Source organism: Falco peregrinus, chromosome 1 (genome assembly GCF_023634155.1).
Source record: "Falco peregrinus isolate bFalPer1 chromosome 1, bFalPer1.pri, whole genome shotgun sequence".
NCBI classification, from domain to species: Eukaryota; Metazoa; Chordata; class Aves; order Falconiformes; family Falconidae; genus Falco; species Falco peregrinus.
The window spans coordinates 41,402,790-41,428,185 of NC_073721.1; the positions used below are offsets into that span (position 1 = coordinate 41,402,790).

The window sequence follows — 25,396 nt, forward strand, 5'->3', positions numbered from 1 at the left end:
TTATATATCTATCTATAAACAACCAACACAAAGCATCCAGAACATTTTGAGAAACTTTTATAGTTAACTTCTGCATTTAATTCCAGTAACAATCTAGAGGTGTCCACTCAGATGTTTGTTTAGTTCCAAGTCTTCGTTGTGTGCTTTCAGGTTCTTTGAACAGCAGCAATAACAGTTGAGCAGTTATTTAAAGTAAAACTTTGCTCTACACAATTTCCACTTCCATGCTTTAGAATGGAGGCACAGCGGAACACTCGCCCAAGGGCAAGATTTCAAGAGCTTTTAAGTAGGTTTTATCTATTCATTTTAGGATAGAAAATGTTTCTTAACAGCTTATACGTAGAATTTACAAGTTAAACACAATTTCTCATGCTCATTTATTTGATTAGAAGTTTCTGAAAAATATTTTCATACAATTTCCATAGCTTATTGCATGTTCTTGTAAATAATCATAAACCTGTATGTTGACCTCTGTATGAAATGCACCGATAACAACTTTAACATTTTGTGAACCTGATTGAAATGTACAAATGTACACATAAAATAAAGCCAAAATTGGTAATTAAGTAATGAGACAGAAAACAAAAGAAAAAGGGATGAAAATTCCATAACATGGTAAAGCAACCTTTTACAAAATAAAAAACAACAAAGAAACAAAACCAAAACCCACAAACAGGGGTGAATTGTAGAAAACAGAGACAGTGGGTTGTTTTGACATTGATAATGTGCAGCTGAGAACCTGCAGCAAAGAGCCAAATAACTTTGAGGGAGTATGAGAAGAAACCAGGATGAGACAGAAAGAAAGGAGGAATGTGATCTCACCTGTAGAAGCTAAGTGAACAGCAGCGAGTAGCCTGCCACAGCACTCTCCAAACTAGCCAGCTGCAACAAGGTCTTTTACCACCACACTTTTCATGGCAGTCCCTCTGCTGCCTTTTCGTCTCGTCTTGACTCATCCAGGGCACACTCACCCTCTCTGCTTCTTCCTCCCCTCTCTTCCTTGGCTGCCCTCTCTTCCTCGGCTGCCCAACCGCTTCACAGAACCAGCCACAGCTGCACCTTGTCTACACCAGCCCACCCACCGCCCCTGAAGCCAGCCCACGGCTGTATATTATCAATGCTAATTAACCCAGCTTCGTTCCTCTGCAGTAGCCTATAGTGCACAGCACTAAGGAATGTGTTGTATGAACCTTCCGGGCCATTCCGCATCGATTCACACTCAGTTACAAGAATTGAAGGACATGTCACAGGGCTCACAGCATGAACTATTGGGAGATTGGTTGCGGAATCTTTTCAAGTCTTGGGGAACCACCAGATGGTTGCAGGAGTTTACAACTCGCAGAGGAATACTGTTATTGCTAATTGTACTTATATTGACCATTATTCCCTGTACGCTGAACTGTGTAAGATCTATGATTCAAAAGTAGTTTAACCTCTAATGTTGTTTCTGTTCAAAATAAAGACGGGGGAATTGTAGAGAGCTTTATGTCCAGTGCTGGAGGCCACGATGCCTGTGAAGGGCCTTGAAGGCTAAAGAAGAGAGAAAGTAAGATAAGGTTGGCTGAACGCCTGGAAGGAAGACGCGATATGAAGCAAGGCCAGAGCGGATGCGCGATGCCACATCTCGGCGGCTGGCTGAGAACATGAAACTCACAGAGATAAGAAAGAAGAGAGAAAAAAAATGCAAGAGGTTCAGTGCATTTGCAGCTTAGTAATTAACCAATTCTATGTAGCCAAGACGTGTATGAACCAATGATACTTTAGTATGGGGCGCGTGAACAGCAAACGAGGATATTATAAGCGTGGGTTCTGGACTAATAAAAGGTCTTCTGGTCGAACTCAGGAGTCCACGTCATCATCTCCTCAGGCCATATGCTCCTCCTTCTTGTCTGCCATTGCATGGACCTGCAAGGCCACACAATAAAAGTTAAAACAATGATCATGGTGCATTCACTCCTGCCTGTGTTTGTCTAGAGCAGCTGTGATGCTGCCCCTGGTGTTACCTGTTCAGAGAGCTGCTGCACCTGCTGCTGCCAAATGCTCTGCTCCTCCTTCAGTTTCTCTACATACTGATCTCTTTCTGCCTGGAGCTGGTGAACTGACTCCGAGAGCTGTTCAAAACAAAATAAAACACAAAGAAAATCACATTGGCTAAATAAATTTGGCAGTGACTGCTTCAGGGATAAAGCCTGAAGAAACCAGTGTCAACGCAAAGCTCAGCCTGCATTCTTCTGCCACACAAGTTTCTCTACAGACATGAAGATGTGGATGTCATTTCGTACAACCCCTGAGCAACCTGGGTTTCCAGGCCTGCCTTCTCCAGTGCCACCTGCAACTGCTGCTTTGCATCCAGACTCCCTGCCTGACTTGAGAACTGCCAAGAAAAAACAAAAAGTTATGGCAAAATGTTAACATGCCACTTCTGCATAGCCTTTCCCCTGATAGCATCCTGCCACATGATCCATGTTGCAACCTTAAAGTGCTCCAACACACGGTGATGTTCAATGAAAAAGAAAAAAAAGGAGAGGGAGAAGGAGATTAAAATGAAAAAGCTTGGATTTTAGCCCTGTAAAACAGGCTGAACTAGACAGCTCCTCCCTACCAATTTTATATTCACTATTTGTTTGATTAAAACCTATTCTCTTAATTTAAAAATCTGGCTCAGAAACTTTGTGCATTTCCAGAGTCTGTATTACACACCCAGATCAGATGGTATACAAGCTTGTGATTTTAAAAGTTGTCAAACACGTCAGGAATTTAAAGCCAATGTCTGGAGCATGTCAGTTGGCACACAGTACTTTTCCCAGAAGAGGAGCAGCTGCCTTTATTTCAAGGGTAACTTAAGCCACTGACTGGGGAGGAAGAAAAAAAAACAAAACCAAAAATAAACAAAAGAGCAGTTTCTTCCCTCACAGGCTCAGGTTCACACCAGCTTGCTCTCTGAACTGCTAACAGCTGGCTTCCTGAATTCCCTTCCTAACTGGCTGCTTCTCTTAACTTTCCCCAGCTGACCTTCGAGTTACCATTGTCCAATTCACCTTCTGCAAGGGTGGGTACAAACACCACCCCTATTCAACTGGCTTCTCAGTGAGACCACATGACAGCTGCGTAACCAAAATGCCAAACAGATACAAAGCAGGAAAAGCCATCGTATTGTCACGCCCTGTATGTTCAGTCACCCTCTCATGTTGTAGAACATTCTTTTCGCAGACCAGTGTCACAACAGCTTTCAGTCTACTGCTCCAGCTCCTTCAAACAGACCTTCTGCTCCTCAGAGGCCTCGCTGAAGGCCTTTGACCAAGAGGATGCCTCGATGAGGTTTTGTGCCTTCCTTTCAGAACAAGAGTTAAGCCTTGCCCCCACTCTCAGGAGCAAAGTCTTACAACGGTCAGTGCGATCTACCCTCACAGCCTGGAAGCAGTATGGTCACCTGTTGGATCATCAGTTCAGCCATTTCCAGTTTCTGATGCAAATCCTCTATATCCAGCTCCATAGCTGAGATCTCGGAAACCAGGCAGCGAACCTTCTCTGACAGCTCTGCATTCTGCTTCTTTATTTCCTCACTACTTTTGCTGAAACAAACCAAAATTAAAGCAGCATCACTGTATGTACTATGGGTCTGGGCAAGTACATGTCATACATTTACAATCCAGCTATTTGTAACAGTAAGAATCACAGAAACATCACAGCCAGTCACTTTAAGTTGAATATCCAGCCTCCCAAGTCACCACCTGTGGTGCATGCCCCTTGTGATGTTTTGTGGCTCTACCGCGAAGAGCAGTGTTACTCTGCAGTAACAAGCAGTAAATGGACTTACCTCTGTTTGTACAGCTCCAGTTTCAGGTCTTCTCGCTCCTTCATTAACTCTTCGTTATGCTGGAGAAAAAAAGAAATGACTGATTCAGCTGCAGACTTCAGCAAAATACTTCACCTTTAGCAGATCAGCTGAAGTGGAAAGCATCAGAACTTTGGCAAAATCCTTCAGGACAGGTTTGCTTAGAACCTCCTGAATTTGCCAGGAATAAATCTGCTCAGCCTTTTCAAACGCAATGCTACTAACTGGACGTGAGGTCGTTTCTGCAGACTTCTGGATTAATATCAATACTAAAGTGTGTGCCTGATGGAGACCCTCCTGAGACAAGGTCTCGGTGGCGCTTCTGTTGCGTGGAGCTGGCAAGACTAATGAAGTAAGGTGCCGGATCTGAAGACAGCAACTGGACCATATGATTAGTGGTCACAGAAACCTGAATGACATTTGCCTTGACCATGGAGAATACAGGGCTTTACAAGGTTAATTAACAATTAACAATGGTACTTTCTGCCTCTTCTCCGAGCAGGGACTACAGACTTTGCATTAGTGGACTGACAAGCAAATAGCCAAAGGCAGGGCTGCTGGCGAAGCATAAGCAGAGGTGACTCTTACCTTCTCTGCCTGTTTTTGCAGCAGAGAGACGAAGGCCAAAGTACGTTCCAGCTCCAATACCCTTTGGCGAGATGAACGTAAAGGAGCAGCAAAGCTCTCGGCTTCTCCTGAACAAGTCAGAACAGAGTGAGTTGAGGCTGGACCACAAAGAACTTTTTGGAACTGGCTGAACAGCACTTTCTACTTTGTCAACAAGCTCTTAAGGCAGCACAGAGCTTTGTAAGTCAGTAGACCTAGTTCCACCCCTGGCTCTACAGGTGGTTCACTAGCAGCTCTGGGCAGTAAAGCTCTCTGTAACTACCATCCTCACTTTGAGGGAGATGATGAAACTGCCGCTGCAGAATAGGCAATATGTTGGTTGGGATCTTTCTTTCTAATAGAAGAAGTTGCTCAAACTTGGTGCAGAATGAAGGGCTCGGGTAAAACCTACCTTTACACGATAGCTATGTGGGAGTGAGGGTGGAGAAAAGGGAACTACGTTTTAAAAGGATCAGAAGAAAGTCAGAAAGGAACAGCCTGGGGTAGTCACCGGGGCTGAACAGGGCTGACAAGGCTTTAGCGATGCACAAAAGAACCTCAACTGCCATGGGATCAACATGCTCCCACTTGGGGGCAGCTCTGGCGACAGAGGCAGCGATGGTGCCAAGTATTGCCCACCGAGGAGTCACCGAGTGCTGTGAGCTGGCTGCCAGCAACTGTCATGCCTCTGGCTTGAAATTCACACTTTGACCAACAGCTTGAGCTGGAGTGCTCACAGTCAATTACCTGATTTCTCCTGTGCAGCTCGCTGAGTAGGTGCAAGTGCCGTCTGACACTCAGACTTCTCGGAAACTAGAATTCCAATAGTCTGGATATGAACCTTTGGGAAAGGAAAATCGGCTCAGCACAAAACTTCTTTGCTTGTAATTGCAACATCACTGTTGCCACAAAAGGCTAACTCAGTAAAGGTAAAGAGCTCGTGCAGTTAAGTACAGTCTGGCTGACTCCCAGTTTTCCTGAAGGAACGCGCTCGTGGCTTCCCGAGTAAAGACTACGAATGGTCAGTAATCCAGAGAACAGCAGAAGGCAGGCAGTATGACTGTAATGGAGGCTCTGCCTCACCTGTAGCTGTTCCCTCAGCGCGGCTTGCTCTTCAGAAAATTTCTTTTCCAGCTCCTTCTTCTCCTGTATAAACAAATGATGTCTATTTAGCACAAAAATGTAGATAGGTAACCCTTGTTTTGTGTCAAACTAAAAAAGCAGTGATACATTGGTAGTACTTCCAGCATCGAAACGACAGCAGTATTTTTTAAGACATACTTCAGCCTTGCCTTATTTGAACGACTTCATTATTCATCCATCCTAGAACGGCAGTAACAGCACAGCACAATCACTGCTAGCATAAATACAGTAGTGTTTGGATGCAAGCTACTGGCAAGGACTTGTATTCTCCTGCCTCCACCACACTCCTCTAATACAGGAGTATTTAAACGTTTGCTTTTGTCAAAATAAGAACGCTATCTGCCAGGCGGGCCTAACGCATGAAGTCAAAATATTCAAGCCTACGCTGCAAATGAAACTGAATCTAACACAAGACAAGACCACACATGCCTGTGCCACAGCCCACTACACTCTCTACTGCGCCAAGAAAGAGATACTATTTTTCTGCCTGTCCAAAAACAGGACACACTTTACCTTCTCCAGCTGATCCACTGCCTCCTGGTTCTGCTCTTTCTGTGGAAGAAAAGTGATGCACCAGTATCAAGAGAAAAGATTCTCATACATCTGAAACACATTTTCACTTCAACAAAGTAGGATACATGCCCAATTCATGCAAACAGAATTTCCACTGTCCTTTCTGTAGAGGACTAGGAAGTTCATCTTAGCTATTAAAAATAAGAGATCTGGAGCTGCCTTCACTAATGTACTTTATATGCCAGGCATGTTTTTCATCGCTCAGTAGATTGCCACAGTTGTTCTCCAACACCGCTGCTGAAACCCCTCCATGTCTACATCTGAGCATCTACCACCTTCAGTTAAACTTGCATCCCCACATCTGTGCAACTGATCACAGTAATCCTGGTGTATTGGGATGACTGCCAGAAATGCTGGGGTTTTTTTAAAAACACCACCAATAAAAAAAACCCACAACCAAAAAACCCAGACAAAAACGTAGTCTTTTCCTTTAACTGAGACCTCAGACCTTTATTCCACTGAAGAACTGGCCTTAAGTCACGCAGAGCCGCACTTGTGTTGGCACACTTCTGCAGGAGGTGGTATGAGAGCGCTGAAGCCAGATACAAAGAGAAGGGGTAATTCTGTCCTAGCCCATTTCCATCTTACCGGTGAAGTATTTGGAGATTTGTTGTCCGTAGGTAATGCACCTTTAGATATGAGGTGAAGGAGACAAAGGTGGCCGCTGCCTACCCAGGCTGCCACACAACTGTGCTGCTGTGTTTGCTATTTGCTTCTTGGCTCCCTGACAGCTTCTTCACAGATGCCTCGTAACTAACTACGTAAGCAGGAGGACTTTTTTGCCTTCCCAAAGAACAAGCATTGTCCAAGCTCTCTTTCTTTACTACTACTACTACTACTTCAATGCATTTTGAAAGATGACTACAGATGGAAGAGTGATGAGCGAGAGGTTTTCATTCTAGCAATGCCCATGCACAACATAACCAGCAAAAGCAAAGGCAAGACCACAAATGCAGCAAAGGCCCTACACAGTTGCAGGCAAGCATAAAAGCAGGCACACAAGGAGAATCTTGGGTGGGCAACGCACTATGCCAAGTTCCTCTGCAGCCCAGCTAAGACACAAAAAGAAACAGAATGGAACAAAAATAACCCAAACCCCAAAACCAAACAACAAGGGGGGGTCACGGGGTACACCGGGAAATGCTGAACTTTGCAAAAAGTGTACTTTTACAGAGGAACACAATAGGGAAAAGCATTTCACACAAGAAAGGCTCTTGTCAGACTGAAACAAGTCCACTTGGCTGCATTTCTTGCAGCGTTAAAGCTGAAGGCTCAAAAGCAGCAGCGGGAATCCATGCAGGCCACAGTTCACTCATCGTGCCAAGGGAAGCTGAGGATATGATCAGAAACCAGCCACTGACCCTCTCAGAGACCTCCTGCTCCCACTCTGCCGGTATCGTTAGACCAGCAGCACCACCTGCAGAAACAGGTTTTCACACTGCTGCCAGCACCAGAATTCTGTGTTTCAAGGATTCGGACCAGGCGCAGAAATAGCTGTTTTATCAGGATGCTTATCATCCAGGGAAAGCCTGATGAGATCAGCAGAGCACACTTAAATGGAAACGACAAAACTCCGTTTCTTGTTCCTCAGTTGAGCCAATACATTCACCAGCGGCCTTAGACTTTGAGCCCCTTAACAGGTTTTCCGTGCAGCTCATTTTGTTCCCTACAGAGTGCTGTGTAAGCAGCCTTCCTTGTGGCACTAGGAGAGAACCCATAACTTTGCAGACACCCAAAGGGCTTGGAGGAGCAGCAAGCACCATGTCAGACTGGTTGGTTGGATTGTTTCTTACCAGTTCCTCTATCTGTGTAACAAACTGCTTGTTCGTTAAGATTGCTGGAACCCAGGGCTACTGCCAGCTCCTGGTAACGTGTCTGATGGGCACATGCAGACAGGAGAAAAAGGAAGGAGACGAAGAGGAGGAGGGGAGGAAAAAAGCAGTACTTAAAAAGGACAGCAAAATAAATCCTATCAAACTGTGATAATCAGATTCTCCAAACAAAACAAAAATCTACCGTTTCAACAAAAGCAGCTGAGACATCAACATATTTTATCCATTCTGCCAAGGCTTCATTTTGACATAAAAGTGACTCAGAAATAAGAACGGACGTTGCACGGAAGCCAGATTATCCCCAGTCCCCAAACTGGAAACACCTCCGATACCTGCCTCCCAGTGTTGACCACAACTACCCGATGATAGCACAAGACAACACTAGACAGCAATGAACGAGAACTGTGCATTCAATTAGGTCTCGCTAACACTGCTGAAAGCAGAGTCCCAGTCAGTTACCAACAGTAGCAAATAAGAAATGGGGGTAGGGGGGTGGGGGGGGCGAGGTGTAGAGATAAGACTGAGAACAACCTACTTCCATTTCCTTAATATTTGTGGAAGAAACAGCACTTTCTCCATTCACATATGATGTAGACTACAAGCAAAGCAGTCAAGTCAGCCAGTTTTATTCCCCAAGGCAACAAGTCACTACTACGTAAGAAGTGACTACCCTAATAACATTCCTTATAGAACCTTTCACTCCAAATTACCACACACAGAAAACATACTTTTCCGGGTAAGGACAGATGCAGACTCCCTCTGCCACAAGCTAATGTGAATGATGCAGGTTGATTTCCGATTCTTTTCCACTAAATCAAGAATACATCTTTCCATGAATACATGCTGTCCATTCATCCCACTCAGCTCTTCTTCCTACTGCTGAAAGTTTACGTTCTAAACCAGGATTTTTTTGCTTCTCAATGCTTAAATATCATATTGTTTAGTAGGATGACTGCAGACACCTCTGAGATTGAAGAGTGTTTTCTTGAGCTGACTGCTTAAAGCTCCACATCAAATATCAAGAGAATTAATAGGACAAATGGATCAAAACGAGGCCATACCTGAAAACATGGGGCAGTAACGTCACCCAACTCTTCAAGTTCACACTCTGGATTAATGGCAAAGGACACACCAAGAAGCGAGCAAGGGCAAAGCCAGATGGTGGCCACTCTGCTCTGAAAAGCGCTACCTTCAGGACGTATCTGGGGAAAACAGAGGTCGCTGGATGCAGATTAAGACAGAAAAGAACAGGTCAGTGACTACCTGAAAATTGGTAGGTTTGAGTCAAACTCAAACGCTCCCTGTAAATCTTGGTGAAATGTGCGGCACGCTATGAACCACAAGTTTAGAAGGAGGACATTTACCAACAGGCCAAACTCAGCGTGGCTGGGAGCAGGTGCCAGTGGCCCTCATGGAACTATGAATCCCATGACTAGAAGGAACTAAACAGAAAAGGGCCAAAAACTTGTTCCTGGACAGCAATGCAAGTTCTCATCCAGCCTTCGTGGGAGGACGAACAGCATCTGACGACACCTCTACCCACAGTGAACCCGACAACTTCATTTATCTTGTACAGCATCAGAGAGCCATGAAGACCCAGAGCAGTGCTCTAGCGTTTCATGGCAATTTATTTCATCATCCAGCTCTGCTAAGCCATAATTTAACACCACTACAAAACAAACGAGATAATCGTTTTCAACATTCAACCCCCCAATGTATCACAGCTCTTTGCAATGCCACCTGCAAGGGTTCCCTCCTACTTCAGTCACTTCCTTCTTGGCACTTCACAGGGAACCAGAAATCTCTCTCTTGGCATTCCCCGTCTACCTGCTCAGCACTTTTCTCGTGAATCAAGCAGCAAGAATACAGTAATGGTGAAGACATCTTAGGAAAGCAATAAAGTGGAAGACTGCAGAGGGAAACAAACAGAATTTTCTCCGTTTCTTTTTCGCAGGACAGATACTTGTGCTCTCAAGGAAAAACGTATGTTAGGTGCTCCTAGGAAGGTCAGGAATTCCCTTACTTCTTCCAGCTACAGGTCACCTCACCCTTATTGGTTCAAACACTCCTCAATATGAAACATCAGATGGACAAGAGGAATGCCTTCACCAGTACATGTCAAAAATGTTTCCTTCATTTCTTCTGGTCCAGACATTCTGTTTGCTTAACGCTTCAAGATGCAAAAAACAGTAATGTGCCTTAACCACAAGACCTTCCTTCTTCCTCCACCATCAGTTTTGAAATAAATTTAAAAAAAACCCAACAACTCAATAAATTATTTGAACAGCTGGATTTGTTGGAAACAGAGAGAATTAGGAACAAGACACTTCTCGGGAAATTATGCATCGTGAGGTTCTAATAACATAGCAAAAAAAAGTAATTCTGCTCAGCTTGGCACGCCATGCTTGATCCATTTGCTTTCGCACACGGAGTCCCGTTTTGCTGGGCTTTCTGTGTTTCACAGCCAAGAAAGCTGAAGTGGCTGAGATGGGAAGGCTCTGCCTCGCATTAAAGACACCAATGGCAGCAGAAGCTCATGCCAACAATCAGCTTTTCTGCCCTATTAGCATCAAGTGAGCTTCTGAACAGCATTTTCCTGACGCAGGATTTGTACAAGACGGCAACTGGAAAAAGAAATCTTTCATGCCATATTGCAATTCACGATCAGTTTTCAAATTATTTCTGAAACCCCAGACACAACGGTCCACATAACAGCCAATCAGATCAAAATGTATCTCTCCGGGCTAAGAAAATGAGAGCGGGGAAAAAACTGGCTCAGAAACTTTGTGCATTTCCAGAGTCTGTATTACACACCCAGATCAGATGGTATACAAGCTTGTGATTTTAAAAGTTGTCAAACACATCAGGAATTTAAAGCCAATGTCTGGAGCATGTCAGTTGGCACACAGTACTTTTCCCAGAAGAGGAGCAGCTGCCTTTATTTCAAGGGTAACTTAAGCCACTGACTGGGGAGGAAGAAAAAAAAACAAAACCAAAAATAAACAAAAGAGCAGTTTCTTCCCTCACAGGCTCAGGTTCACACCAGCTTGCTCTCTGAACTGCTAACAGCTGGCTTCCTGAATTCCCTTCCTAACTGGCTGCTTCTCTTAACTTTCCCCAGCTGACCTTCGAGTTACCATTGTCCAATTCACCTTCTGCAAGGGTGGGTACAAACACCACCCCTATTCAACTGGCTTCTCAGTGAGACCACATGACAGCTGCGTAACCAAAATGCCAAACAGATACAAAGCAGGAAAAGTCTTCGTATTGTCACGCGCTGTATGTTCAGTCACCCTCTCAAGTTGTAGAACATTCTTTTCGCAGACCAGCGTCACAACAGCTTTCAGTCTACTGCTCCAGCTCCTTCAAACAGACCTTCTGTTCCTCAGAGGCCTCGCTGAAGGCCTTTGACCAAGAGGATGCCTCGATGAGGTTTTGTGCCTTCCTTTCAGAACAAGAGTTAAGCCTTGCCCCCACTCTCAGGAGCAAAGTCTTACAACGGTCAGTGCGATCTACCCTCACAGCCTGGAAGCAGTATGGTCACCTGTTGGATCATCAGTTCAGCCATTTCCAGTTTCTGATGCAAATCCTCTATATCCAGCTCCATAGCTGAGATCTCGGAAACCAGGCAGCGAACCTTCTCTGACAGCTCTGCATTCTGCTTCTTTATTTCCTCACTACTTTTGCTGAAACAAACCAAAATTAAAGCAGCATCACTGTATGTACTATGGGTCTGGGCAAGTACATGTCATACATTTACAATCCAGCTAGTCGTAACAGTTAGAATCACAGAAACATCACAGCCAGTCACTTTAAGTTGAATATCCAGCCTCCCAAGTCACCACCTGTGGTGCATGCCCCTTGTGATGTTTTGTGGCTCTACCGCGAAGAGCAGTGTTACTCTGCAGTAACAAGCAGTAAATGGACTTACCTCTGTTTGTACAGCTCCTGTTTCAGGTCTTCTCGCTCCTTCATTAACTCTTCGTTATGCTGGAGAAAAAAAGAAATGACTGATTCAGCTGCAGACTTCAGCAAAATACTTCACCTTTAGCACATCAGCTGAAGTGGAAAGCATCAGAACTTTGGCAAAATCCTTCAGGACAGGTTTGCTTAGAACCTCCTGAATTTGCCAGGAATAAATCTGCTCAGCCTTTTCAAACGCAATGCTACTAACTGGACGTGAGGTCGTTTCTGCAGACTTCTGGATTAATATCAATACTAAAGTGTGTGCCTGATGGAGACCCTCCTGAGACAAGGTCTCGGTGGCGCTTCTGTTGCGTGGAGCTGGCAAGACTAATGGAGTAAGGTGCCGGATCTGAAGACAGCAACTGGACCATATGATTAGTGGTCACAGAAACCTGAATGACATTTGCCTTGACCATGGAGAATACAGGGCTTTACAAGGTTAATTAACAATTAACAATGGTACTTTCTGCCTCTTCTCCGAGCAGGGACTACAGACTTTGCATTAGTGGACTGACAAGCAAATAGCCAAAGGCAGGGCTGCTGGCGAAGCATAAGCAGAGGTGACTCTTACCTTCTCTGCCTGTTTTTGCAGCAGAGAGACGAAGGCCAAAGTACGTTCCAGCTCCAATACCCTTTGGCGAGATGAACGTAAAGGAGCAGCAAAGCTCTCGGCTTCTCCTGAACAAGTCAGAACAGAGTGAGTTGAGGCTGGACCACAAAGAACTTTTTGGAACTGGCTGAACAGCACTTTCTACTTTGTCAACAAGCTCTTAAGGCAGCACAGAGCTTTGTAAGTCAGTAGACCTAGTTCCACCCCTGGCTCTACAGGTGGTTCACTAGCAGCTCTGGGCAGTAAAGCTCTCTGTAACTACCATCCTCACTCTGAGGGAGATGATGAAACTGCCGCTGCAGAATAGGCAATATGTTGGTTGGGATCTTTCTTTCTAATAGAAGAAGTTGCTCAAACTTGGTGCAGAATGAAGGGCTCGGGTAAAACCTACCTTTACACGATAGCTGTGTGGGAGGGAGGGTGGAGAAAAGGGAACTACATTTTAAAAGGATCAGAAGAAAGTCAGAAAGGAACAGCCTGGGGTAGTCACCGGGGCTGAACAGGGCTGACAAGGCTTTAGCGATGCACAAAAGAACCTCAACTGCCATGGGATCAACATGCTCCCACTTGGGGGCAGCTCTGGCGACAGAGGCAGCGATGGTGCCAAGTATTGCCCACCGAGGAGTCGCCGAGTGCTGTGAGCTGGCTGCCAGCAACTGTCATGCCTCTGGCTTGAAATTCACACTTTGACCAACAGCTTGAGCTGGAGCGCTCACAGTCAATTACCTGATTTCTCCCGTGCAGCTCGCTGAGTAGGTGCAAGTGCCGTCTGACACTCAGACTTCTCAGAAACTAGAATTCCAATAGTCTGGATATGAACCTTTGGGAAAGGAAAATTGGCTCAGCACAAAACTTCTTTGCTTGTAATTGCAACATCACTGTTGCCACAAAAGGCTAACTCAGTAAAGGTAAAGAGCTCGTGCAGTTAAGTACAGTCTGGCTGACTCCCAGTTTTCCTGAAGGAACGCGCTCGTGGCTTCCCGAGTAAAGACTACGAATGGTCAGTAATCCAGAGAACAGCAGAAGGCAGGCAGTATGACTGTAATGGAGGCTCTGCCTCACCTGTAGCTGTTCCCTCAGCGCGGCTTGCTCTTCAGAAAATTTCTCTTCCAGCTCCATCTTTTCCTGTATAAACAAATGATGTCTATTTAGCACAAAAATGTAGATAGGTAACCCTTGTTTTGTGTCAAACTAAAAAAGCAGTGATACATTGGTAGTACTTCCAGCATCGAAACGACAGCAGTATTTTTGAAGACATACTTCAGCCTTGCCTTATTTGAACGACTTCATTATTCATCCATCCTAGAACGGCAGTAACAGCACAGCACAATCACTGCTAGCATAAATACGATAGCGTTTAGGAGCAAGCTACTGGCAAGGACTTGTATTCTCCTGCCTCCACCACAATCCTCTAAGACAGGAGTATTTAAACGTTTGCTTTTCTCAAAATAAGAACGCTATCTGCCAGGCGGGCCTAACGCATGAAGTCAAAATATTCAAGCCTACGCTGCAAATGAAACTGAATCTAACACAAGACAAGACCACACATGCCTGTGCCACAGCCCACTACACTCTCTACTGCGCCAAGAACGAGATACTATTTTTCTGCCTGTCCAAAAACAGGACACACTTTACCTTCTCCAGCTGATCCACTGCCTCCTGGTTCTGCTGTTTCTGTGGAAGAAAATTGATGCACCAGTATCAAGAGAAAAGATTCTCATACATCTGAAACACATTTTCACTTCAACAAAGTAGGATACATGCCCAATTCATGCAAACAGAATTTCCACTGCCCTTTCTGTAGAGGACTAGGAAGTTCACCTTAGCTATTAAAAATACGAGATCTGGAGCTGCCTTCACTAATGTACTTTATATGCCAGGCATGTTTTTCATCGCTCAGTAGATTGCCACAGTTGTTCTCCAACACCGCTGCTGAAACCCCGCCATGTCTACATCTGAGCATCTACCACCTTCAGTTAAACTCGCATCCCCACATCTGTGCAACTGATCACAGTAATCCTGGTGTATTGGGATGACTGCCAGAAATGCTGGGTTTTTTTTAAAAACCACCACCAATAAACAAAATAAAAACCCCAAAAAACCCATGCAAAAAAAGACCTCAGACGTTTATTCCACTGAAGAACTGGCCTTAAGTCACGCAGAGCCGCACTTGTGTTGGCACACTTCTGCAGGAGGTGGTATGAGAGCACTGAAGCCAGATACAAAGAGAAGGGGTAATTCTGTCCTAGCCCATTTCCATCTTACCGGTGAAGTATTTGGAGATTTGTTGTCCGTAGGTAATGCACCTTTAGATATGAGGTGAAGGAGACAAAGGTGGCCGCTGCCTACCCAGGCCGCCACACAACTGTGCTGCTGCGTTTGCTATTTGCTTCTTGGCTCCCTGACAGCTTCTTCACAGATGCCTCGTAACTAACTACATAAGCAGGAGGACTTTTTTGCCTTCCCAAAGAACAAGCATTGTCCAAGCTCTCTTTCTTTACTACTACTACTACTACTTCAATGCATTTTGAAAGATGACTACAGATGGAAGAGTGATGAGCGAGAGGTTTTCATTCTAGCAATGCCCATGCACAACATAACCAGCAAAAGCAAAGGCAAGACCACAAATGCAGCAAAGGCCCTACACAGTTGCAGGCAAGCATAAAAGCAGGCACACAAGGAGAATCTTGGGTGGGCAACGCACTATGCCAAGTTCCTCTGCAGCCCAGCTAAGACACAAAAAGAAACAGAATGGAACAAAAATAACCCAAACCCCAAAACCAAACAACAAGGGGGGGTCACGGGGTACACCGGGAAATGCTGAACTTTGCAAAAAGTGTACTTTTACAGAGGAACACAATAGGGAAAAGCATTTCACACAAGAAAGGCTCTTGTCAGACTGAAACAAGTCCACTTGGCTGCATTTCTTGCAGCGTTAAAGCTGAAGGCTCAAAAGCAGCAGCGGGAATCCATGCAGGCCACAGGACAAAGCAGTTCACTCATCGTGCCAAGAGAAGCTGAGGATATGATCAGAAACCAGCCCCAGACCCTCTCAGAGACCTCCTGCTCCCACTCTGCCGATATCGTTAGATCAGCAGCACCACCTGCAGAAACAGGTTTTCACACTGCTGCCAGCACCAGAATTCTGTGTTTCAAGGATTCGGACAGGCGCAGAAATAGCTGTTTTATCAGGATGCTTATCATCCAGGGAAAGCCTGATGAGATCAGCAGAGCACACTTAAATGGAAACAACAAAACTCCGTTTCTTGTTCCTCAGTTGAGCCAATACATTCACCAGCGGCCTTAGACTTTGAGCCCCTTAACAGGTTTTCCGTGCAGCTCATTTTGTTCCCTACAGAGTGCTGTGTAAGCAGCCTTCCTTGTGGCACTAGGAGAGAACCCATAACTTTGCAGACACCCAAAGAGCTTGGAGGAGCAGCAAGCACCATGTCAGACTGGTTGGTTGGATTGTTTCTTACCAGTTCCTCTATCTGTGTAACGAACTGCTTGTTCGTTAAGATTGCTGGAACCCAGGGCTACTGCCAGCTCCTGGTAACGTGTCTGATGGGCACATGCAGACAGGAGAAAAAGGAAGGAGCCGAAGAGGAGGAGGGGAGGAAAAAAGCAGTACTTAAAAAGGACAGCAAAATAAATCCTATCGAACTGTGATAATCAGATTCTCCAAACAAAACAAAAATCTACCGTTTCAACAAAAGCAGCTGAGACATCAACACATTTTATCCATTCTGCCAAGGCTTCATTTTGACGTAACAGTGACTCAGAAATAAGAACGGCAGTTGCATGGAAGCCAGATTATCCCCAGTCCCCAAACTGGAAACACCTCCGATACCTGCCTCCCAGTGTTGATCACAACTACCCGATGATAGCACAAGACAACACTAGACAGCAATGAACGAGAACTGTGCATTCAATTAGGTCTCGCTAACACTGCTGAAAGCAGAGTCCCAGTCAGTTACCAACAGTAGCAAATAAGAAAGGGGGGGGGTGGGGTGGTGCGGGGCAAAGATTGAGAACAACCTACTTCCATTTCCTTAATATTTGTGGAAGAAACAGCACTTTCTCCATTCACATATGATGTAGACTACAAGCAAAGCAGTCAAGTCAGCCAGTTTTATTCCCCAAGGCAACAAGTCACTACTACGTAAGAAGTGACTACCCTAATAACATTCCTTATAGAACCTTTCACTCCAAATTACCACACACAGAAAACATACTTTTCCGGGTAAGGACAGATGCAGACTCCCTCTGCCACAAGCTAATGTGAATGATGCAGGTTGATTTCCGATTCTTTTCCACTAAATCAAGAATACATCTTTCCATGAATACATGCTGTCCATTCATCCCACTCAGCTTTTCTTCCTACTGCTGAAAGTTTGCGTTCTAAACCAGGATTTTTTTGCTTCTCAATGCTTAAATACTATATTGTTTAGTAGGATGACTGCAGACACCTCTGAGATTGAAGAGTGTTTTCTTGAGCTGACTGCTTAAAGCTCCACATCAAATATCAAGAGAATTAATAGGACAAATGGATCAAAACGAGGCCGTACCTGAGAAACCAGGCCATTGAGTTGTTCAGACAACTGGCGGAGACTTTCTGTTGATGATAAAGACCTGGGAACAAAAGAAGACCTTCTGATGACAATTTCTCCCAGAGAACTGCCCCAATCAGAACAGCACTGGGGAGGTATAAAGCCTTGATTTGTTGGGATCCTGTTGCAAAGCTGTTTGATAAACACACACAGACACTCACCTGTTCTCATCCAAAGCATTTTTATGATCCTCAGCTTCATGAATCTGTGGATCGAAACACAAAAACTTACAAGCCTGTAAAAGAAGATGGGAGTCACATTGGTGAATGTTGTCACTAAGACTTGATTACATCTGGGCTCAGATTCCACAGTAGCAGTAATTACTGTTTCCCAGAGAAACAGGAGCTTAAAACCACCACCTCAGTCCTGGCTTACACATAATTTCTGAGCGCTGTGAGCCCAGGTTTCCTGGAATGGAGAAACACTAAACGGTACAGGCTTTATGTGTGCTGTTACTATTTACCAGCATAATCAACACTTCGCTTTGCTGGAAAAAAACTGAACTGAATCTTTAAGTACCAAAAGGAAACACAGATTGATCTAACTGGAGACCTGTCTTATTAAGGGTACTCCCTGCTAACAGGAGAGAAAGGGAAAGAAAACAGCTCTGGAAAATGCAGGGGCACGTGCATGCTAGTGCTCTCTCTGCTCTCACAGAACATGACTAGATGCAGAGTGGAGAATGTAGTGTTTTTAACTGGAGAAAATCTGAACTAGTCGTCTCATATTTATGAAGATCATCTTTCTCAAAAAAACCATGGTATCACAAACCAATATTCAATGATTCAATAACAACAGTCATGATAATTCACAAACCTGTGTCAGCTGCACGCTCCCAGGAGCAGACAGAGCAGAACGACAATTAGGTAGACTGTCGCTGTTCAATAGCACAGGGACATTGGGAGCAAGCTGTTCAGCGCTACGAGTGGCAACATCACTGTCAAAGTATGCCTGTCACAAAACACATCGCAGGAATTACAGCCTTCATGCAAAATGAACAAACGCACGTCAAGACGTCACCTTGTGATCTGCCTGTGAAAACTAGATGTAAACAATCAATCATGTAAAAACATGTGGAAGGGAACCTGTGTTCTCCCCAGAGCAAACAGGTGACTGCGTCAACCCACAAACAAACACTGTCCCAGACCTGTGCCCTCTCAGAGCCAGTCTGAAGAACCAGCGTCCCATCATCAAACTCGCTGCTTTAACATGGGGCAGTAACGTCACCCAACTCTTCAAGTTCACACTCTAGATTAATGGCAAAGGACACACCAAGAAGCAAGCGAGGGCAAAGCCAGATGGTGGCCACTCTGCTCTGAAAAGCGCTACCTTCAGGACGTATCTGGGGAAAACAGAGGTCGCTGGATGCAGATTAAGACAGAAAAGAACAGGTCAGTGACTACCTGAAAACTGGTAGGTTTTTGAGTCAAACTCAAACGCTCCCTGTAAATCTTGGTGAAATGTGCGGCACGCTATGAACCACAAGTTTAGAAGGAGGACATTTACCAACAGGCCAAACTCAGCGTGGCTGGGAGCAGGTGCCAGTGGCCCTCATGGAACTATGAATCCCATGACTAGAAGGAACTAAACAGAAAAGGGCCAAAAACTTGTTCCTGGACAGCAATGCAAGTTCTCATCCAGCCTTCGTGGGAGGACGAACAGCATCTGACGACACCTCTACCCACAGTGAACCCGACAACTTCATTTATCTTGTACAGCATCAGAGAGCCATGAAGACCCAGAGCAGTGCTCTAGCGTTTCATGGCAATTTATTTCATCATCCAGCTCTGCTAAGCCATAATTTAAAACCACTACAAAACAAACGAGATAATCGTTTTCAACATTCAACCCCCCAATGTATCACAGCTCTTTGCAATGCCACCTGCAAGGGTTCCCTCCTACTTCAGTCACTTCCTTCTTGGCACTTCACAGGGAACCAGAAATCTCTCTCTTGGCATTCCCCGTCTACCTGCTCAGCACTTTTCTCGTGAATCAAGCAGCAAGAATACGGTAATGGTGAAGACATCTTAGGAAAGCAATAAAGTGGAAGACTGCAGAGGGAAACAAACAGAATTTTCTCCGTTTCTTTTTCGCAGGACAGATACTTGTGCTCTCAAGGAAAAACGTATGTTAGGTGCTCCTAGGAAGGTCAGGAATTCCCTTACTTCTTCCAGCTACAGGTCACCTCACCCTTATTGGTTCAAACACTCCTCAATATGAAACATCAGATGGACAAGAGGAATGCCTTCACCAGTACATGTCAAAAATGTTTCCTTCATTTCTTCTGGTCCAGACATTCTGTTTGCTTAATGCTTCAAGATGCAAAAAACAGTAATGTGCCTTAACCACAAGACCTTCCTTCTTCCTCCACCATCAGTTTTGAAATAAATTTTAAAAAAAAACAACAACTCAATAAACTATTTGAACAGCTGGATTTTTTGGAATCAGAGAGAATTAGGAACAAGACACTTCTCGGGAAATTATGCATCGTGAGGTTCTAATAACATAGCAAAAAAAAGTAATTCTGCTCAGCTTGGCACGCCATGCTTGATCCATTTGCTTTCGCACACGGAGTCCTGTTTTGCTGGGCTTTCTGCGTTTCACAGCCAAGAAAGCTGAAGTGGCTGAGATGGGAAGGGTCTGCCTCGCATGAAGACACCAATGGCAGCAGAAGCTCATGCCAACAATCAGCTTTTCTGCCCTATTAGCATCAAGTGAGCTTCTGAACAGCATTTTCCTGACACAGGATTTGTACAAGACGGCAACTGGAAAAAGAAACCTTTCATGCCATATTGCAATTCACGATCAGTTTTCAAATGATTTCTGAAACCCCAAACACAACGGTCCACATAACAGCCAATCAGATCAAAATGTATCTCTCCGTGCTAAGAAAACGAGAGCGGGGAGAAAACTGGGAAAACAAGAAGGAACAGAATTCTCCTTTTTCAGAGCAGGACTAAAAGTGCAGACCCAGGCAGGCCTTCACCGCAAGACCAAATGCCAGCTCAGCAACAGCACTGGACCACCCATCTTCACCTCACCCTCCAGTGTGAAACCAGCCTCTTTCTCTGTGGTCTAACTTAAACTGAGCTTACGAGCATTCACTGAAAATAATCCCCGTGACACGAGCAAAACTCCAGTCAAAATACATGCTTTCTGATGCTAGGCAGGCACACCCAGCACCCTCAGAGCTAACAGTATGTCACGTCACTCGGGTTCTACCGGTACGCAACCTACACGTACAAGCTCCAGCTGGAGGGACTTTCAGCTTTTCACCCTGTCTGCTGGACAGAACGGCTGCTGTATTATCACACAAAAAAAGGAGAAAAGGAATACAAAGGCAAACCAGAGTGAACTCCATTCCGTCTTGCAGGTTTCACTGCATCTAACTGGTACCCCTGGTGATTACTATAGTTACGCTTATTGATAAAAGACGCACGGATATGTAGTAAATAGGAGTTACTTTACGACAACTGAACTGAAACAATGGTAGGAAAATAAGCTACCAAAATGATGCAAGTGGAACGAAAATCAGAGCTTTGCTACAGCAACAGTGGAAGACAATTCTGGGCTACCAAATGTGACTTCCCTGAGCTTCTATCACAATTTGATCAAGCCTTACATTTAAATAAACTGCCTGAAAAGAATTTTTTTTAAAAGGCTGGGGTTTTATGTTTGTGCCTGAACACGTTTCTATTGCTTATTGGCATAGTTCCTGCCCTTTCCTCTTCAGAAGCCTGGCAACATGAAGACGCTAAAGCCTGTAAACGCTTGACTCAAAGGATCTCACTTCCTGCCCAAACCTATTTAAACCCAGTACTGGAACTTGCCAGACTGTACATCCCCTGCGCAAGTTTCATCGCCTGCTGTAAAATGGGTTGGCAGGAATAACTAGACAGCTTCCTCAGGGCAGCTGCTTGCCTGGAGATCAGCAGAGTCATGCCCTTCCAAAACAAGGCCCTAGGAAATACAGCAACGACACGCACAGCGGGAGAAATACAGACTAAGAAAACACTACCTCTCCCTACTGCAGTTGTCCTCAGCAGCTCAGTTAGTTTATCGCCTCACCCCACATTCCTCCTTTTCCTCAAAGCTCAGCTGTCTCGAGGAAGAGGTTTTGACAAGGTTCACTTTTTCACACGTTCAGTTCGACACAAACCAGAAGGGCGCAAGCACTTTACGAGCAATGGAAACGCATGCTAACAACTAGCTCCATGTTAATAAGAACAGCAACAGAACTCAAGCAACTGACAGCGGGTATGTCAGGACAAGGCTCCACCCAAGAAATCGAGGTCAGTGTAAACAGAACCTGAAGCATGCAGTAGGGAGAGCGAGTCACTGCGAGGGACACGAGCACTGCCTCACCTTCCCCCTGTCCAATGACGGTATGGCTACCCCATTGGAGCGCTTCAGGTCCGACACCGGCACCTTCAGAATGTTCTGAATCTGAAGGAGGTCAAAGAAAAGGGGAAACGGCTCAGAAAAGGACAGAGAGAAAGTGTCGATCGGAGGGAGCCAAAGAAACCGGCATCCTCCGGCTGGCCAGGAGCACGCAGCTCAAAGCAGCAGCTCTGGGCACACCCAGGGCTGCGTGACAGCACCGCATGATCCCACACGGCTTTGGCACGTACCCTGAGCTCTAGTGTGCACCTTCCAGCAGCGGTAGCTGCTAACTATTGTGGCACGCTTCGCGTGCTGGCGATACAGGCAGCTGCGCCAGTCATCTATTACACCCGCATAACCATTTCCCGGCTCTAGTCACGTTGTTCAGAAAACCAGAGAACAAGGAGGTAGCAAATGAGCTGGGACAAAGACCGAGGCACTCACATTCTCTGGAGGCTGCTGGTCATCGCCCGTGGGTGTCTCGGGCCGACAGTCATCTTTAGTTTTGCGTTTTTTCTTAGTTCCTGCAGCTGCTCCAGGGCTATTTTTCTGCTGATACTCCTTCAGCTGTGAAAAATAATAATAATAATCTGTAATCCAAACAGAATATGCCTTCTGTGAGAATGACGTCAACCCCCCAGCCCCAACTCCACTGGGCAAAAAGACCAAGCGTAAGGACAAGAGAAATGCTCTTCAATGAGTTTGTCACCCGGGGGGAAGAAAAATAAAAATCAAAACACGTCCAAAAAAAAGGCTAAAGTAAGATCTAATGTGACGAGTTTACGACAAGAGGCTCAGAGCTGCAAACGTTCCACTTCTGCATACAGCTAAGAGTTTTTGGGAAACGACTTGATACTCCATCCTGCAACTAAAAGGAGATGAAAAGAAGTATCTTGGGGTGGGTTTTTTTAGCGTTATAACTAAAGAGCATTGAGGAAAAATGAATAAAGGGCAATTAAATCTGAACATTAAGTGAAACATCAACACCTGACAGTAAGATCTCCCACTCTGTGAAAGACTTTGAGAAGGAAAAGTACAACCCTTACAGACAAATGCCATGTTAATACAAGCAGCGTAGTCACTGTGAACTAAGGGCAGAAGCAACCTACAACGGATTTTTCAATCACACCCACTTCACCCCGGAAAAGCTAGTCTGATAAGCCATTCGCTTGATTTCGGCTAGGTCTTCCGAGCCGAATCGCTCGTGCTCCAGCAGGGTGAAGCCCCCAGCCAAGCAAGCCCCAGGCAGTTCGGTCAACTGCCCCTTTCCCCAGCCCGCAGCCCGGGCCGCGCCTCGGCCTCCAGGTGGGGAAAGAAGGACCCATTATTGGCAGAATTCCAAAATGGAAGCCCGAACCGCTCCGGGACACTTTCCCCTACCTAGGACTTTCACATACGCCGCTGCCGCGGCCCGCCGGGGAGAAAATCAATGTGGGGAAATCAGTAAAATGAGACCAAAAAACCCAAAAAAGGGTGTGGGGGACGTCGGGGGGGGGGGGGGGGGGGGGGGGAACCGCCAAACCGAACCCGGCGGACCCACGGCACCGCCGGCCCAGCCCGCCCCGGCCCCCGCCGCCCCTCACCTTCTCCTCGCCCGCCACCCGCCTGCTCTGCTCGCTGCCGCCCGCCACGCCCGCCCCGCGTCTGCGCCGCCTTAGCTTCGCCCACCAGCGGCAGCAGCCAGGGCCCGCCCAGCCTCCGCTGCAGCCCTGGAGGCCTGGCCCATCGCCGGGCTCCGCCTCATCGCCGGGCTCCGCCCGCTCCGGCAGGGCGCCGGGCTGTGGCTCATGGCCGGGCTCTACCGGCCGGGGCTCGTGGCCGGGCTGCAGCCCATCTCCGTGCCCCGCCGGGCCCGGCAGCTCCGCTTTTCCCTCGTTCACTTGAGGAGCACGTGCCACCTTGCAGTGCCTGCTCCCCATGTTGGAGCCCGCACCGCCCGCTGCTCGGGTGACAGCCCGCACCGCCCGCTGCTCGGGTGACACCCGGCACTGCCCGCTGCTCGGGTGACACCTGGCTGCCCGGCGTGCCCCACCCAGAGCTCACCTGCAGCTTCCCGGAGACGTTTGTTCCCCAGCGCTGACGGCACAGTGGGCCCTGTCGCTGGGAAACTCCACTTCCCAGCGTGCCCCGCGGCCCGGGCCCAGGAGGTAGGAGCCGTGTCCCAGCTCCCCGCCCCCGCCGCGGGCCGTGCCTGCGCTGAGGCGGCGCGGCCCGGCCCCTGACGCGGCGCCGCTCTGCTTTGCCCAGGGCCTCCGGTGGCGGCCGGCGGAGCGCCGCGGCCGGCTTCAGGTCCCCGGTGAGGCCCTGCGCGGGCTGGGGGGAGCGGGCCCTGCTCCAGGGCTGCCCCGGCCGCCGTCTATGGCCTGCCCCGTCGGCACGGCACGGCACGGCACGGCCGGGGGTGTGTTTTCTTGGGGGGGAGCTGCCGGCCTCGCCCCCCGGCGCTGCCCCCTCCTGGCAGCGCCTCTGAACACCGAAGTGGTGGGGTTTACGTTTTTATTTTCACCTGACGCTGTAAATCTACAAAATGCCGAAGAATATGATGGGGGGCGGGCTAACGTTACAGAAACCCATCAATATTTTACCTGAGCTCCCCCCCTCCCTGCCCAGGAGACGCGCTTTTCCTTTTTTTTCTCCTCTTTTATCCACTTTTATCCACTGACACATCAGCATATTTTCTGATTAGTGCCCCCCAGCACTGCAGCATCTTCCCCTGGCCAGAGGTGGCGTGAAATGTGTTCTCTGTGCTCTACAGATTCCCCCCTCCCGCGTCCTGCCAACCTAATGGAACCAGCCAAGAAGCCCTGCAGTATGAAATCAAAGAGCTGAAACAGAAAGACCTTGCTCTAGACCAGGAAACTGCACAATTATTGTCTGAGTATGTCCTTGGCGAGCTCAGTGTCCGCTGTGATGCCTCAATTATTTTTGTTTAAAAAAGAAAAATGGTCTAGGGCTAGAGCTAAAAGCCATCCTCCTAGGCCACTGTTTTTATCATGGTGTTGTGCAACACTGGTTACAGCGTTGTCTTGATTTATGCGACCCGTTAAGAGAGAACTCTTTCCACTTTATTTGGTAAAGCAAACCCAGGTTTTACTAGGAGCTCGGATAGGAGGATTTTAACTTTACCCCAGGTGTTGCTGGGGCAATTACCTGCAAACTGGGAATGAATGATGCTATGACACATCATGCTACCAGAAGGCCTTGCTCATGTGAGAATTAAAACTGAGATTGTGGCTTGTATGACCTGCCCGGTTTAGCCCCAGATAAAACCGTTTCCTTGTTTGTTCCATCCTGATCAAGGGTTTATTTCTTTCCTGTCTGAAGCAAGTGGGTTAAACGTTGGTGTTCAAGCAGCAGAGGTGTTTCCCAGGCAAGCAAAGGGCCTGGAAAGAGGCGGGTGCCGCTTACAGGGTAGCGCAACTGCTTTACTGTGGTTTCTTATGACCTACTGTGGCAGCTGCTTATTAGCAGCTCTTTTGAGATAAAGTTGCTGCTTGGTTTTTAAAGAGAGGGTATCTCTGTGGGTTATTTGTTGCAAAGGAGTGTTATTTTCTAAGGTCACGTGTAGTACAGAGAATGGAAATGGCAGAGCAACAAAGGCTGTTCCCAAAGCTTTTTTGCTTTACCACCTTACATTTTTTTTTCACTAGCTACAGATAAGAGACATAGATATAAATTGAGTTCACCACAGCCTATTCCTGTTTCTACTTGATTCTGAGAATTCAGGTGGGTTGGGGTTTTTTTGTAAGTCGATGTGGGAAAAAAAAACCAACTCAAAATGAGGGTCTACTCATCTGTAGCTTTCGTGTTTATGCCTCGCAGCAACTGTACATTGCAA

At 46.5% G+C, this 25,396-nt stretch overlaps 1 protein-coding gene across 1 annotated transcript; it reads right to left on the reverse strand.

The window, feature by feature from the left end:
- Positions 1–40: 40 nt before the first annotated feature.
- On the reverse strand, positions 41–23,477 carry LOC129783034 (golgin subfamily A member 2-like). The gene is made up of 13 exons (XM_055792705.1): positions 23,142–23,477; positions 22,003–22,125; positions 17,992–18,126; positions 17,337–17,380; positions 17,134–17,197; positions 6,098–6,136; positions 5,525–5,587; positions 5,189–5,282; positions 4,424–4,530; positions 3,818–3,876; positions 3,431–3,572; positions 2,004–2,111; positions 41–1,905 (listed from the first exon to the last, which is right to left on the reverse strand). The coding sequence occupies exons 1-13, from the start codon at positions 23,475–23,477 to the stop codon at positions 1,864–1,866; spliced, it is 1,356 nt and encodes a 451-aa protein (XP_055648680.1). The 3' UTR covers positions 41–1,863.
- Positions 23,478–25,396: the final 1,919 nt, after the last annotated feature.